The sequence below is a fragment of the Ostrinia furnacalis genome, unplaced genomic scaffold (assembly GCF_004193835.3).
Source record: "Ostrinia furnacalis isolate ACB-3 unplaced genomic scaffold, ASM419383v2 OfSCF7708, whole genome shotgun sequence".
NCBI lineage: Eukaryota > Metazoa > Arthropoda > Insecta > Lepidoptera > Crambidae > Ostrinia > Ostrinia furnacalis.
In genome coordinates, this window is record NW_021137947.1 from 302,881 (window position 1) to 315,258 (window position 12,378).

The 12,378-nt window shown below is 37.9% G+C and overlaps 1 protein-coding gene across 3 annotated transcripts in view; it reads left to right on the forward strand.

The window, feature by feature from the left end:
* sv (paired box protein shaven) overlaps nt 1–12,378 on the forward strand; it is a 114,571-nt gene that overhangs the window by 66,571 nt on the left and 35,622 nt on the right. For all 3 annotated transcript variants that reach the window (XM_028322720.1, XM_028322721.1, XM_028322722.1), the window contains exon 4: nt 3,855–4,020. In XM_028322720.1, coding sequence (XP_028178521.1) covers nt 3,855–4,020 — 166 coding nt within the window. The remainder of the gene's footprint in view (nt 1–3,854; nt 4,021–12,378) is intronic.

Here is a 12,378-nt window from a genome sequence, read left to right on the forward strand (position 1 = left end):
ATAATGAATTTTTAACATCATTTCTTGACATAATACCTTCTTCTACTACTTCATTAAAAGTTGTGTTGAAATTATTGAGTTTTCTCGCCAAACATTCTAAACCAGCTCTATTACGCCTTAATTTACTCTGTATTTAAGATAGATATTACTATGTTAGACAATGAAATATCTATTTATCAAATAAATGTCTATTTTAGTCTAGAACTAGAATATCCTTTTCAAACGGAGGAAAATTCAAGAAGGAATATAAGCACAAGAAAGGAATTCATACATAATACTTCCCATCCCAAAATCTTGAGCTGTAAACCTTTTATTGAGGACTAGCGGCCGCCCGTGACTTCGTACGCGTGGATCCCGTTTTACCCCCTTCATCTATCTTACGCGGTTTAGATTTTTTCATACAAATGTTTTTTCCGCTAACTCCCGTTCTCGTGGGAATTTTGCAACATCCTGTTGTAACTAAGCTTTAAGTTTACTAAGGTACCTGCATGCCAAATTTCAAGCGTCTAACTTAAGCGATTTAGATATTTCATACAAAAAGATTTTCCCGCTAATTCCCGGTTCCGTGGGAATTTCGGGAATCCCTTGTTGTTACTAAGCTTTAAGTTTACTACGGTACCTACATACCAAATTTCAAGCGTCTAACTTAAGCGGTTTAGATTTTTCATACAAAAGGATTTTCCCGCTAATTCCTGTTCCTGTGGGAATTCCTAAGTACTATAACCTGCCCAGGAGTATGAAGAATAATTGTACCAAGTTTCGTTAAAATCCGTCGAGTAGTTTTTGTTTCTATAAGGAACATACAGACGGACAGACAGACAGACAGACAGACAGACAAAAAGTTTACTGATTGCATTTTTGGCATCAGTATCGATCACTATTCACCCCCTGATAGTTATTTTGAAAATATATTTCATGTACAGAATTGACCTCTCTACAGATTTATTATAAGTATAGATATAGATAGTGTTGTTCTTCAACCACTGCTCTACATATGCGTTTTAAACCTTTACATTACATTCATTATACAAGTCAAAACATGTTTCTAAACAACATTGCCGGATGTTCAGTATTTCGTAGAAGCTCACCCGATTTTGGGCGTTAGTCATCTTTGAATGGATGATTCATGGCAGGAAAATTGGCTATTGTTAGCTATAATCATTTTATTGTTAATTACAATACTCGTGGAGTCAGATGTGTTCTATGACAGAGTTAATTTAGCCAGTAGAAGTGATGTAGAGTCAAAGTTTTAAGTACCTTTTTGGTTGAAGTTCAAAGTCAACCTTTGCTGCTTTTTTCGAAACATGTGAAGTGTCCCTTAAGGGCTATCTTTTTTCTGTATTTTGACGTTCATAAGTGCCACTACTGGTCTAAATTGAATTAAATATTTTTGATTTTGATTTGATTTTGAAAAATCATCACGGGTGGTCCATTTTCTACATAGTAGAGAGACATCCAACTAAATATTTGCAAATAATGTCGGAATGTTTATAGTTTACGCTTTAATGGAGACACTTCTAAAGTTCAAGACGACCACTGACTTTTTTTTATACAATCAAACACTAGTGGAAACGGATGTAACATTGGATCCCATATTATGATTTTTGCCTCACTTTATACGAAGCGCTTTTATTATTCTAAGTTTACTCTTATGTCTATATGCATTTTAACAAACGTGTGACCGGCATATGAACAACAAAATGCATTTTCTATACGTTCCAGTGCTTAAAATCTTATCCAAAGATGATTCCTTGCGAAGGGCACGGGGTGCGCAGCGGGCGTGACGATCGATCGGGCACGCCCTCGCGGTCGATGCCGCCTGTTTTGATTCTAGATAACCGGATAACCGGGTGGACTTGCGAATTCACAGACGATTAGTTTAAAGATACGTTTGGATATACGAGTAATTTGATATTTGATAATTAACGCAGTTATGTAAAGATGTGTTGATTTTAGATAGCCGGATAACCGGGTGGACTTGCGAATTCACAGGCGATTAGTTTAAAGATACGCTTGGTTATTATTTGATAGTTAAAGCAAATAGGTATAGGTGTTTTGATTTTAGAGATAACCGGTTAAACCGGGTGGACTTGCGAAATCAAATTCAATTTCAATTAAAGATACGTTTGGATATAATTTGATATTTAATATAATAGATAAAGCAGTTATGTAAAGATGTGTTGATTTTAGATAACCGGATAACCGGGTGGACTTGCAAATTCACTAGCGATCGGCTATAAAATGTTGTGCTAAAGTAAATTGTAATGGTCAGTTTTGATTTAAATAGATATAGGTACGAGTAACTGGATAACCGAGTGGACTTGCGAATTCACTAGCGATAAATGACTATGACTATGACTATCTAAAATCAAAATTTTCAATTCACAGACCTTCGGTTACAAGCTGCCCTTATTTGTGTTTGCTAGTTCATTTTTAATGATATTCAGTAATTAAGTAAATTCTTACGTCCTTCTAATTTTAGATAACTCGACTACCCAATGGAATTTTTATGTGGTCAGTCGATTAAACTTAGGCTGGGTTGCACCATCTTACTTTAACTTTGACAAAAGTCAAAAATCTGTCAAATTTCATACAAAAGTACCGGTTATCGTCATAGTTTCGGTCAAAGTTGGGTGGTGCAACTCAGCCTTAGTCTTCTATTAAAAGCATGTTACAAATGCGTTAAATTCCTATTGTAAATACGAATACATCGCTCTATTGCTCTAAGCCAAGAAACCGGATCACAGATTGAGCAAGAAGCATTGACCGGACCGCATTGATCCGGCGCTCGCCCGGGTCACCGGCTCCGGTCATGGCCGGCTCATTAATAATGCCCGGGTATTGGGTACCGTGAAATCAAAACAATCGTCTGAAGATTTCAGTGCACTGTGTGGAATACGATTGTTACAACTTTAATATAACTGGCCTAATATACTTGCCTATTCCTATGGTATTCTGACACCCGTAACACTAACGATGCTTGCTTAAGTGAAGCAGCGAATCGAACGCACAGCGTTGAATAGCTCTGTGATTTGTTCGTGTGTGAACCTGTGCGTTCACGCGCACTGTGAGACTTCATAGTTATGTTTGTGAATACGGGCGTAAGTCCTTCATTTGCATCTGGTAATTTAAAGGGTCATGATCCTGCAGTATAGACTTAATGACCTGATGATTTTATCTCCGATCCTTCTACTCGTAGAAAAACAGTACTTGCTTGTGCCTAATGTAGGCCAAGTCCTTTATTTGCACCTGGTAAATTAGAGAGGGTATTGATCCAATAGAGACTAACAGACTGATTATCTCTTGATTTTCCTAAACAAACTGTCACTTAATCATCTGCCCCTGATGATAAATATAATAAGATGATATCCCTGACCTAACAAACAACCGCTTCTTCTCAGCACTTGCCAAATGAAACTCTCGAAGAGCTAGAGTAGGGTAGGGTAAAAAGATTATGAATTAGACAGAAAAATATTTGACGATTTGTAAGTGTTATTAGACTATACTGAGTGACTGACATAGCCCGCAGAATCGCTAAAATCAAGTGGCAGTGGGCGGGGTACATAGCTCGAAGAGCTGATGGCCGCTGGGGCAGGAAAGTTCTTGAGTGGCGACCACGAGCTGGAAGACGTAGCGTGGGCAGGCCTCCCACTAGGTGGACCGACGATCTGGTGAAGGTCGCGGTAGGTACCTGGATGCAAGCGGCGCAGGACAGGTCTTTGTGGAAATCCTTGGGGGAGGCCTTTGTCCAGCAGTGGACGTCTTTCGGCTGAAACGAACGAACGAACGATTAGTCTATACAAATAAAGAAAAGACTTAGACTTTGAACCTTTTAACACCTATCTCTCTTTCAGGTCACGGAGGCGTGAACCAACTGGGCGGAGTGTTCGTGAACGGACGACCCTTACCCGACGTGGTGCGGCAGAGGATCGTGGAGCTGGCGCACAGCGGGGTGCGGCCGTGTGACATCAGCCGGCAGCTGCGGGTGTCACACGGGTGTGTGTCCAAGATACTGTCTAGGTGAGTGACCATCCACTAGTCACTAGGCGTTGCACTAATTTAAGCGAACAGCTAGGGACTGGAATTTGCTGGCTGCTGCTTTCTTTCCAGGACATTATAATCCGTATTACCTGGATCAATAAAAAGCGTGCACTCAAGAGCATTCAAACAAGCCTAATTCCTGACCATATTTCACCATCCAACCTATACAACAAGCATTACCTTGTCTCCATAGACAGCTAAAAACCAGATACAAAGTCGCCCGTCTCATGCAATGATCACAATAGCGAACGTTGCATGTGTGCGTGGTGCGCGCCGGCGCGTGCGCGTCCGTTAGCAGGGGTCGGCAACATTTTGCGGTCACAAATATAATTATAATTGGTACTCTTGTAACTTGCTTCCGGATTATAATCGTTCATCGTAAAGCACACGGAGATGGTGGAACTGATTTGATGACATTTTTGTAATAATTAAAAACATTACTTGACATTTTACATAGTGCCATCTAATCCTAAACTAAGCAAAGCTTTCAATTATTGTGCGAAGATCAAAATCACGAGGCTGTTATTGACCTTTAAACGAAATTACTGGTCCTAGCTAACTAGTACCAAAACTTAACTGTTCTGAATATACATATTTATAGATTGTTTTTTGGCTCTTGGTAAAAATCTTGCTTGATGGGTGATGCGATTTATGATGGAGCAAGTTTACCCAGAAGATGTCTGTTTAGAGTCTTAAAGGCCTAAGGGTGATGAAAGAAGTGATAGGGAACACAAGCAGGGATTTCACTCCTTGTACTTTACAAAAGACGTAGTGTATGTTAGTGTGAAAACGACACATGTTACATCATTACTCTTTTGGTCCGCAGAAATAAAATCTTCACCGGATGAGTAAATTTTAAAATCTTAAATAAGTATGCCACGGTTGCCTACCCCTGCCTAGACAAACACTTATGTCATTTTCTTTTGTTCGCAGCGCGTGCGGCTCTTTTTATTCTAATAATTACGATCGTTAGGTTTACTGTATTATGTATTTAGAGTGATGAGGCTGGTATTGTGCTGTTTTTGATGATGATTACAAATAAAGCGACTTTTGGCTTTGTTTTAGTGCTTTACCGGTGGTGTATTGTTTTTGTAAATGACCTAGAATGATTTGTACATCCTTCAAGATAAAATGAGGATATTATAATGAGTTATGAGCCTAACGCCCGTATTCACAAACTACCTATGAGGTTTCACAGTGCGCGTGGACGCACACGGTGACACACGAACCAATCACATAGCTCTATTCAACGCTGTGTGTTGGATTTGCTGCTTCACTTAAGCAAGCATCGTTTGTGAATACGGCCATTAAAAGACTACATAGCAAGAAGAGCTTTTGACTATACTTATAGTTTTGCTTGAGCTTTCTTTGCAGTTTACCGTTTTTACACAGTTTTTTTGGCCAAAGTTGTATTATTTCTGAAATAAAGCGGTGCAGAAACTTACATAGCTTTCATTAACTTTTTCATTTTTTTTAAGCAGGTATTTGACCGCAAACGTACATGTTTGTTACGTGAGATGCGATCTAGGATAGTGCATTATTATACTTAGCAATCTCTCAAACTGTTTTCAATTCTCAATAGTCAATCTTTTATTGCTTTTCCTCATTCACATTAGGTAGGTTAGTCATCTTACGTACATTAGGTACTGGGAAAAGTCATCTTAATGAAAATGTCATTACTTCGACCTATTATCATAATTTTTCCATAAATAGGCTTTTCCAAATATAAGGTAAACTTAACCTGAAGCGTCTATTTATCAATAACCTCATAACTTATACCTTTACATTGTAAACAGATCTCCGGTTAAACATCTTAACCACTCATTAAGTAAGCTAGCAAGTTAAGAGCTTCTCGTTTGCGGTTAACCAACGGTTAACTAAAGCTACTAACTTAGCCTGGTAACTTAGGTTAAAACGGATTTAACTGGAATTGGGGCAAATAATTCTTTGGTAATTCAAGGAAATACTTTAATTACTTATTTTTCTTTTAAAATAGGAATAATTTATTTACTTATTATTCTTCTTTACTTTTGTATAAAATCATTTCACTCACAAGACGTCCACTGCTGAACATAGGCCTCCCCCAATGATTACTTCATTGCCCGATTGGTAGCGGCCTGCATCCAGCGTATGAGGTCGTCGGTCCACCTTGTGGGCTTACAGCTTTGCCCGCTTGGATTTTAATAAATAAGCTATCCCCCGGTTCCTGAATTGGTATTTTTAACTTGAACATGCTCATCTTCTACTTACGTCATACTTACAATGACTTTTCATAACAAATCATACTTATGTAGCAGATGAACAAAATGAATTGGCATTTACAGGGCAGGTATGTACCATCCTAGACATCACTTACATCAGGCGTGATTGCAGTCAAATACCTGTTTTGTGCTGCTTTAAAAAAATGGATCTGCCATGCACTTGTAAACTCAATACACGTCTATTTCTGACCAACTAAAAAGCACTGTTAACCCAAATTTCAAAGCAAAACCTAATTTCGGACTCCAAACCTTATTCCCTCAAGGGTTTTCTCCACAAAGAATCAAAAGTATGACAACTCTGATAAACTCGTGTTAATTATTCCAAAAACATATTATCAGGCTGATATAATACGAACACAGTCGCAATCATATGAATAGAGAGCTGGCGGCCGCCATTGTCTACTTTAAATTGAAAATTGACCTCTCTAGAGATGGGCAGTGGTCATCAACTCCGGGATAAGACTTACGCCCGTATTCACAAACGATGCTTGCTTAAGTGAAGCAGCAAATCGAACGCAAAACGTTGAATAGAGCTCTGTGATTTGTTCGTGTGGCACCATGTGCGTCCACGCGCACTGAGACCTCATAGTAATGTTTGTTGTTAATTCCCACACTCATCCCACATTCGAACGCTATCTTTGGTCAACGAAGACTCCGTGAACGTCATTCATCATCTATATATATAAAAGAAAGTCGTGTTAGTTACTCCACTTATAACTCAAGGACGGCTGAACCGATTTAGCTGAGAATTGTCAGGGAGGTAGTTTAGAGCCAGGAGAAACACATAGGATACTTTTTATCCCGTTCGAAATAAAAAAAGTCTGCTTATTTATTGCCATTAAGGCGGAACAAAGTTCGCCGGGTCAGCTAGTTACAAATAAATATTGGTTGATATTTAAAAAAAAAAACCATTATAACCATCCGACATGTTATTAGCATGTTATGACATATTGATTCCGAATGAAAAACTAATATTATGTGAGAACATAATTAATGTATAATTACTGGTAAAGTTATTACACTTGTTTTTCTTACCAATTATTACTATTATTTTAATAGTGTCACTATTACCTACGACGTGACTCTACTAAATAATCATTATTTTTATTCATTAATCACACATCACTGATGTTGACAGTTAAATTAGCATTGTTACCCTAAAGTCCAGTCTTCAATCCCGCGATCCCGGGATAGCTTGTCCCGTCCCTATTCCCTCGGGACTGTCCGCCATACTGAATGAGGCCAGTCGTTTTTGCTTTTCAATTTATTTGCCAACCATCCTCGCGTTTTGTTTTGACTTTTGTGCGGACGGTACTGCCTGTTTTGTAGGTTTCGAATTTGTAGGGCCTGAGTATGCCCTGGGGCATGTTTTAATCAATATTTTATTTTGGAATTATTATGGGCATTTGTTATCAATTGGTTTGGGATTAATGTCTGTGAATGTATTAAGAAATTACTTAGATATTCAGCTTATGTATGGTATCAGAAGTGGGGCCGTTCAGTATTTGCTAATGTAGTTTTCTCTCGTAAAAACTACAGCGCTATGCACAAGTAGTGTTGAGCTAATTTTTGACCAAGTTTGGTCTTTATTTACAAAGAAAAATAAATAAAACAAGTGTGTAGACAAGTTTTTTATTTTTCCATAATCCATTAGATTTTATATCCAAAATAATGGGACAAAAAATTCATGTTCTCTTTTTTATTCAAGTAGAAACTTTCCTCTAGTCATCTTTTTATCCCTCGTTAATATCAGCATAATGCATTCAAGTGAATCCCTAGTGTTTGATCTATGTAAAGGCCAATTTTTCTCTATTGTTAATAACAATCTTCATTATTTCATACCTTGTTTAGGCTGGTTTTATAATATAACTAGCTTTCCGCCCGCGGCTTCGCCCGCGTGGAATTTTGTCTGTCACAGAAAAACTTTATCGCGCGCGTCCCTGTTTCAAAAACCGGGATAAAAACTATCCTATGTTCTTTCCCGGGACTCAAACTATCTCTATGCCAAATTTCATCAAAATCGGTTGCGAGGTTTAAGCGGGAAAGCGTAACAGACAGACAGACAGACAGACAGACAGACAGACAGACAGACAGACAGACAGAGTTACTTTCGCATTTATAATATTAGTTGGGATAAAACAATTGAGGTCACAATTTTTCCTCAGAATCTCAATTTTATAACATGACCACCACATAACGAGGCGTGGGGGGGACGGAAGCGCCGACACGCTTTCTGCGCCCGCGCATGGGTCGTGATTGTGTACGGACAGGACTGGGGCACTTTCCTTTTGGGTTTTGATTGCTAATTACGTTAATTTATAGCAGCTAATATACATCTTAAATCAATAATGATAAATCATTAACTAATATTAGGTTTTTATTTAAAAGAAAATAGCCGAACGGAAAAAATGGAGATGGTTTTTGTAGCGCTCTATGAAACCACTACAGCTAAGTCTAGCAGTGGACTAAATTAGCTAAAATGATTGATGATGATGAATGACGATTTGCAGCTGTATTTTCCTACGAATAATTGTTATTCTTGTACTGTAACTGTACCTAGTAATAAATTAATAAATAAAAATGGCTGTATAATAGCGACTAGAAAGATAGCTATAAATACATTAATATAATTAATATCATCTGACCAGCACGGCGTGGGGAGTGTAGATCAAGGCCTTATCCTCCCTTTTGCATCTAGTAAATGAGTCTTTCTCCTGCAGTAGAGACTCAATGACCTGTGGGTCTAGACAAGGGGAACTTTTTGATCGAATCGAAAATTGAGTCCGTTGTAACTCCATACAAAAAAAAGTTTTTCGACCATTTTTCGAGATAAAAACTGTCACATTCTGCAACTTGTCTAAGGGAGCTGATGATGAACTAATTTTTATTTGTTGCTGACCTCTCTGCTGAATGCTCTCCAAACTCTTATTTGTCACTTCTGAGGCTTAAACCTGTAGCTGATTAGCATAAGCGAATCATTAGAATCATTAGGCCAGTCAGTCATCATTAATTTTAACAGCGAAGCTATATCATTATTATAAATGGTAAAAATTTAATACTATTTCCGAAATAATAGCAACAATAATAACCAGGAAGGCTCGGGTGATGATTGGAGTTTAATTATTATTAATCAATTACACATAAACTAAAGAGTATTGCATTTAATATTACTTCTTTATCATTCGTTTCAATTCCAATCAAGAAACACGAGTTGTAATTGGATGTTATTTAGATGTTTATGAAATTCGATTTATTGTGCAGGAAGTTTATAAGTAATTTAATGAATTTCAAATCTTTTAACACGTGTATTCAGCACATGAATTCAGTACACTTTTGTAGCTCGTGACTCGTTCAGATTCAAATTATTTATTAGTATCTTTAAAAGCCGTGTGGTGACGGCAGAGTAGAATACATTTGTCACCAACCCCTACTCTTCCCGCGGGTGTCGTAAGAGGCGACTTAGGGACTACACATCAAACAGGGAATGGGCAGCAGCGCTCTCTGAAAAACATCAATCTTTTAAACTGCGATCTCCAACCCGCCTGCCAAGCGTGGAGATTATGGCAAAACCCTCCACTATAGTGGAGGAGGCTCATAGTCCAGCAGTGGACTGTAAAGGGCTGTTGATGATGATATTTAAAAAGCCTTTCAGAGCACTTCTCATCATCATCATTTCAGCCACAGGACGTCCACTTGCTGAACATAGGCCTCCCCAATGATTTCCACATCGCCCGGTTAGTAGCGGCCTGCATCCAGCGCCTTCCTGCTACCTTTATTAGGGGTTTGGTGTGCCTGGTGGGTGGACGTCCCACGCTGCGTTTTACTCAACTCCAGAACCTTGCTGCCCTTATGGGCCACTTATACACGTCCCAAATCCTAATATAGTATTGTTCTATCACCACTTCAGGACAACAATCGTCTGTTGCTGAAAAGTAGTGTCGAAAAGATCCAATTTTGGTGTACAAATTCAAATTCTTTATCAGTTAGTATGAAGCCCCTTTTCAAAGCATTATAAAAGTCCCAATAGCTTGCTCTACCACTACTTCAGAACAACGATATTTGGTGCTGAGGAGAGGATAGTGTAGTGCGTTCTGTATTAGTATGAATGCCCTTTCAGAGCATTACAATACGTCCCAATATAGCTTTTTACCACCACTTCGGGACAACATAATTTGGCTGTTGCTGATAAGATCCACTTTTGATGTTCACACTCAAATTCTTTAATGGTTAGTAGGCCAGAGCATTATAATATACCTGCCGTACGTCGAGACAAAATATTGGCAGGTGCTGAGAAGTAAGTAGTTTCGGAATGAATTTCCGCGTTCATATTAATTTTCTTTATTAGTATGAAGGTTCTTTTATGTCTTAATATCGCTTGCCCTACAACCACTTCGGGACAACATATAAGCTGGCGCTGAGAAGTGGCGGAAGAAACTGAGTCACCCTTGTCAGTCTTTTGTTTATTACAGGAAACACAATTCATAAGATTTGTAGAGCTCGGCCCGATGACGTAGCGTCCAATAGTGCAAAAGCTGGTTCGGTTTCTGGTCGGGTCAAGTTATGGAATTACCTATTCTAAACGAACTTAATTATACCCAGTACAGCTTGATGAATTCAAAGATCTAATTAACGCAGAAATATGGGGCCTACAGACGACAGCACATCAGACATTTTCTATAATGACGACCCCACATATTTTTCCTGAAAAATTAGTTTGTCTTGAAATTCTCCAAAATATTTAATTGTACATAACAATTTCATATGCAGAGCCGAGTTTAAAATATAAAATAAAAAAAATACCTTTATTTGGCACAACACAATACAAATTACAAATTAAAACTTAAAATTAAAATTGTACCAAACAGGTCCTCGCTCAGCATATGCCAAGGCACGTAGTACCTCGACGCTGATATTCTGCGAGCACCTTAGTTTTTTGCTCACACTGTGTGGGTTTGTTGTCGTCACGACAAGAAGAAGAAGAATTTCATTATACAAAATACTAAGCTACATTTAATACCAACCATAGTGGTTTCCTCAATACACCATCGTGCACTTGTAATCTAAACAATAAACCCCACCATACCGATAATCTCCATCAGATACGTAGCTATAAAACAATTTGTCCGTGTCGAGTGTCAGACATATTGGCGATCGCGATAAGGACCGTAACCGGCTTGTCGCGGCTTAGTGCGGTTGGAACCGGTTTGAACCGGCTCCAGCCGGATTATGGCGGTTACGCCTAATAATGCTGCTGTTTATTGCTTGTGAAGTGAATTATTTTCGTATTTCTATAAGTATTTATACGGTTATTTTTAATTTAATTGATGCAACTAAATAAGAGCAAATAATAAGGTTGATTACACTTTCAGATTTTTGGCACGTAACTGAGTCATTGGTATCCAACTGTAGACAGATTATCAGTTAAGAAGTGAACTTCTTTTATTGTTAGGTGTACACCTACAAAATACTCATGTAGGAATCTATTTTATTAATATCATGTCTGTCTAGGTACTCTAATATTATAAAGGTAGAGAAGGCTTAGCTAAAATAATGTACACCAAAAATATTTACCTATACCTAGCTTATTAATATTCTGTACACTTTAGTGAAAAACTTTACTTCTAAAGATCAAAGAACTCCAAAACACTATAATTAATAATTAAAAGTAACTTCTATTCCTATACATTTAGAAACCATTTTAAAACGACTAAAATTCGACTAGTCTTTTTGCGCTGTAATAATGCCAATATATTTTTACCAGAATGATTTTTTCAAACCACACTCAATAATGAGTTCTATTATTAAGATGTTACGGTATGTTTTGGGATGACATTGTGTACGGAACCCTCGGCATTTCGATAATGGTTACCGATACTCCAAGAACCCTCTCTAGCGCCCTTGTTTAATGCACCCGGAGTACAGTTGTGTGCGTATACGTCTAGCACGAAAAAAATCTTGAGTTTTTTTTAAATATGAAAAAGATATTTAAAGTATTAAATTAAGATTTATCAAACAACAACGTCAGTTTTGTCTCAAAAACAAAGACAGTTGATTTAAAAAATGTAAAGATACATAA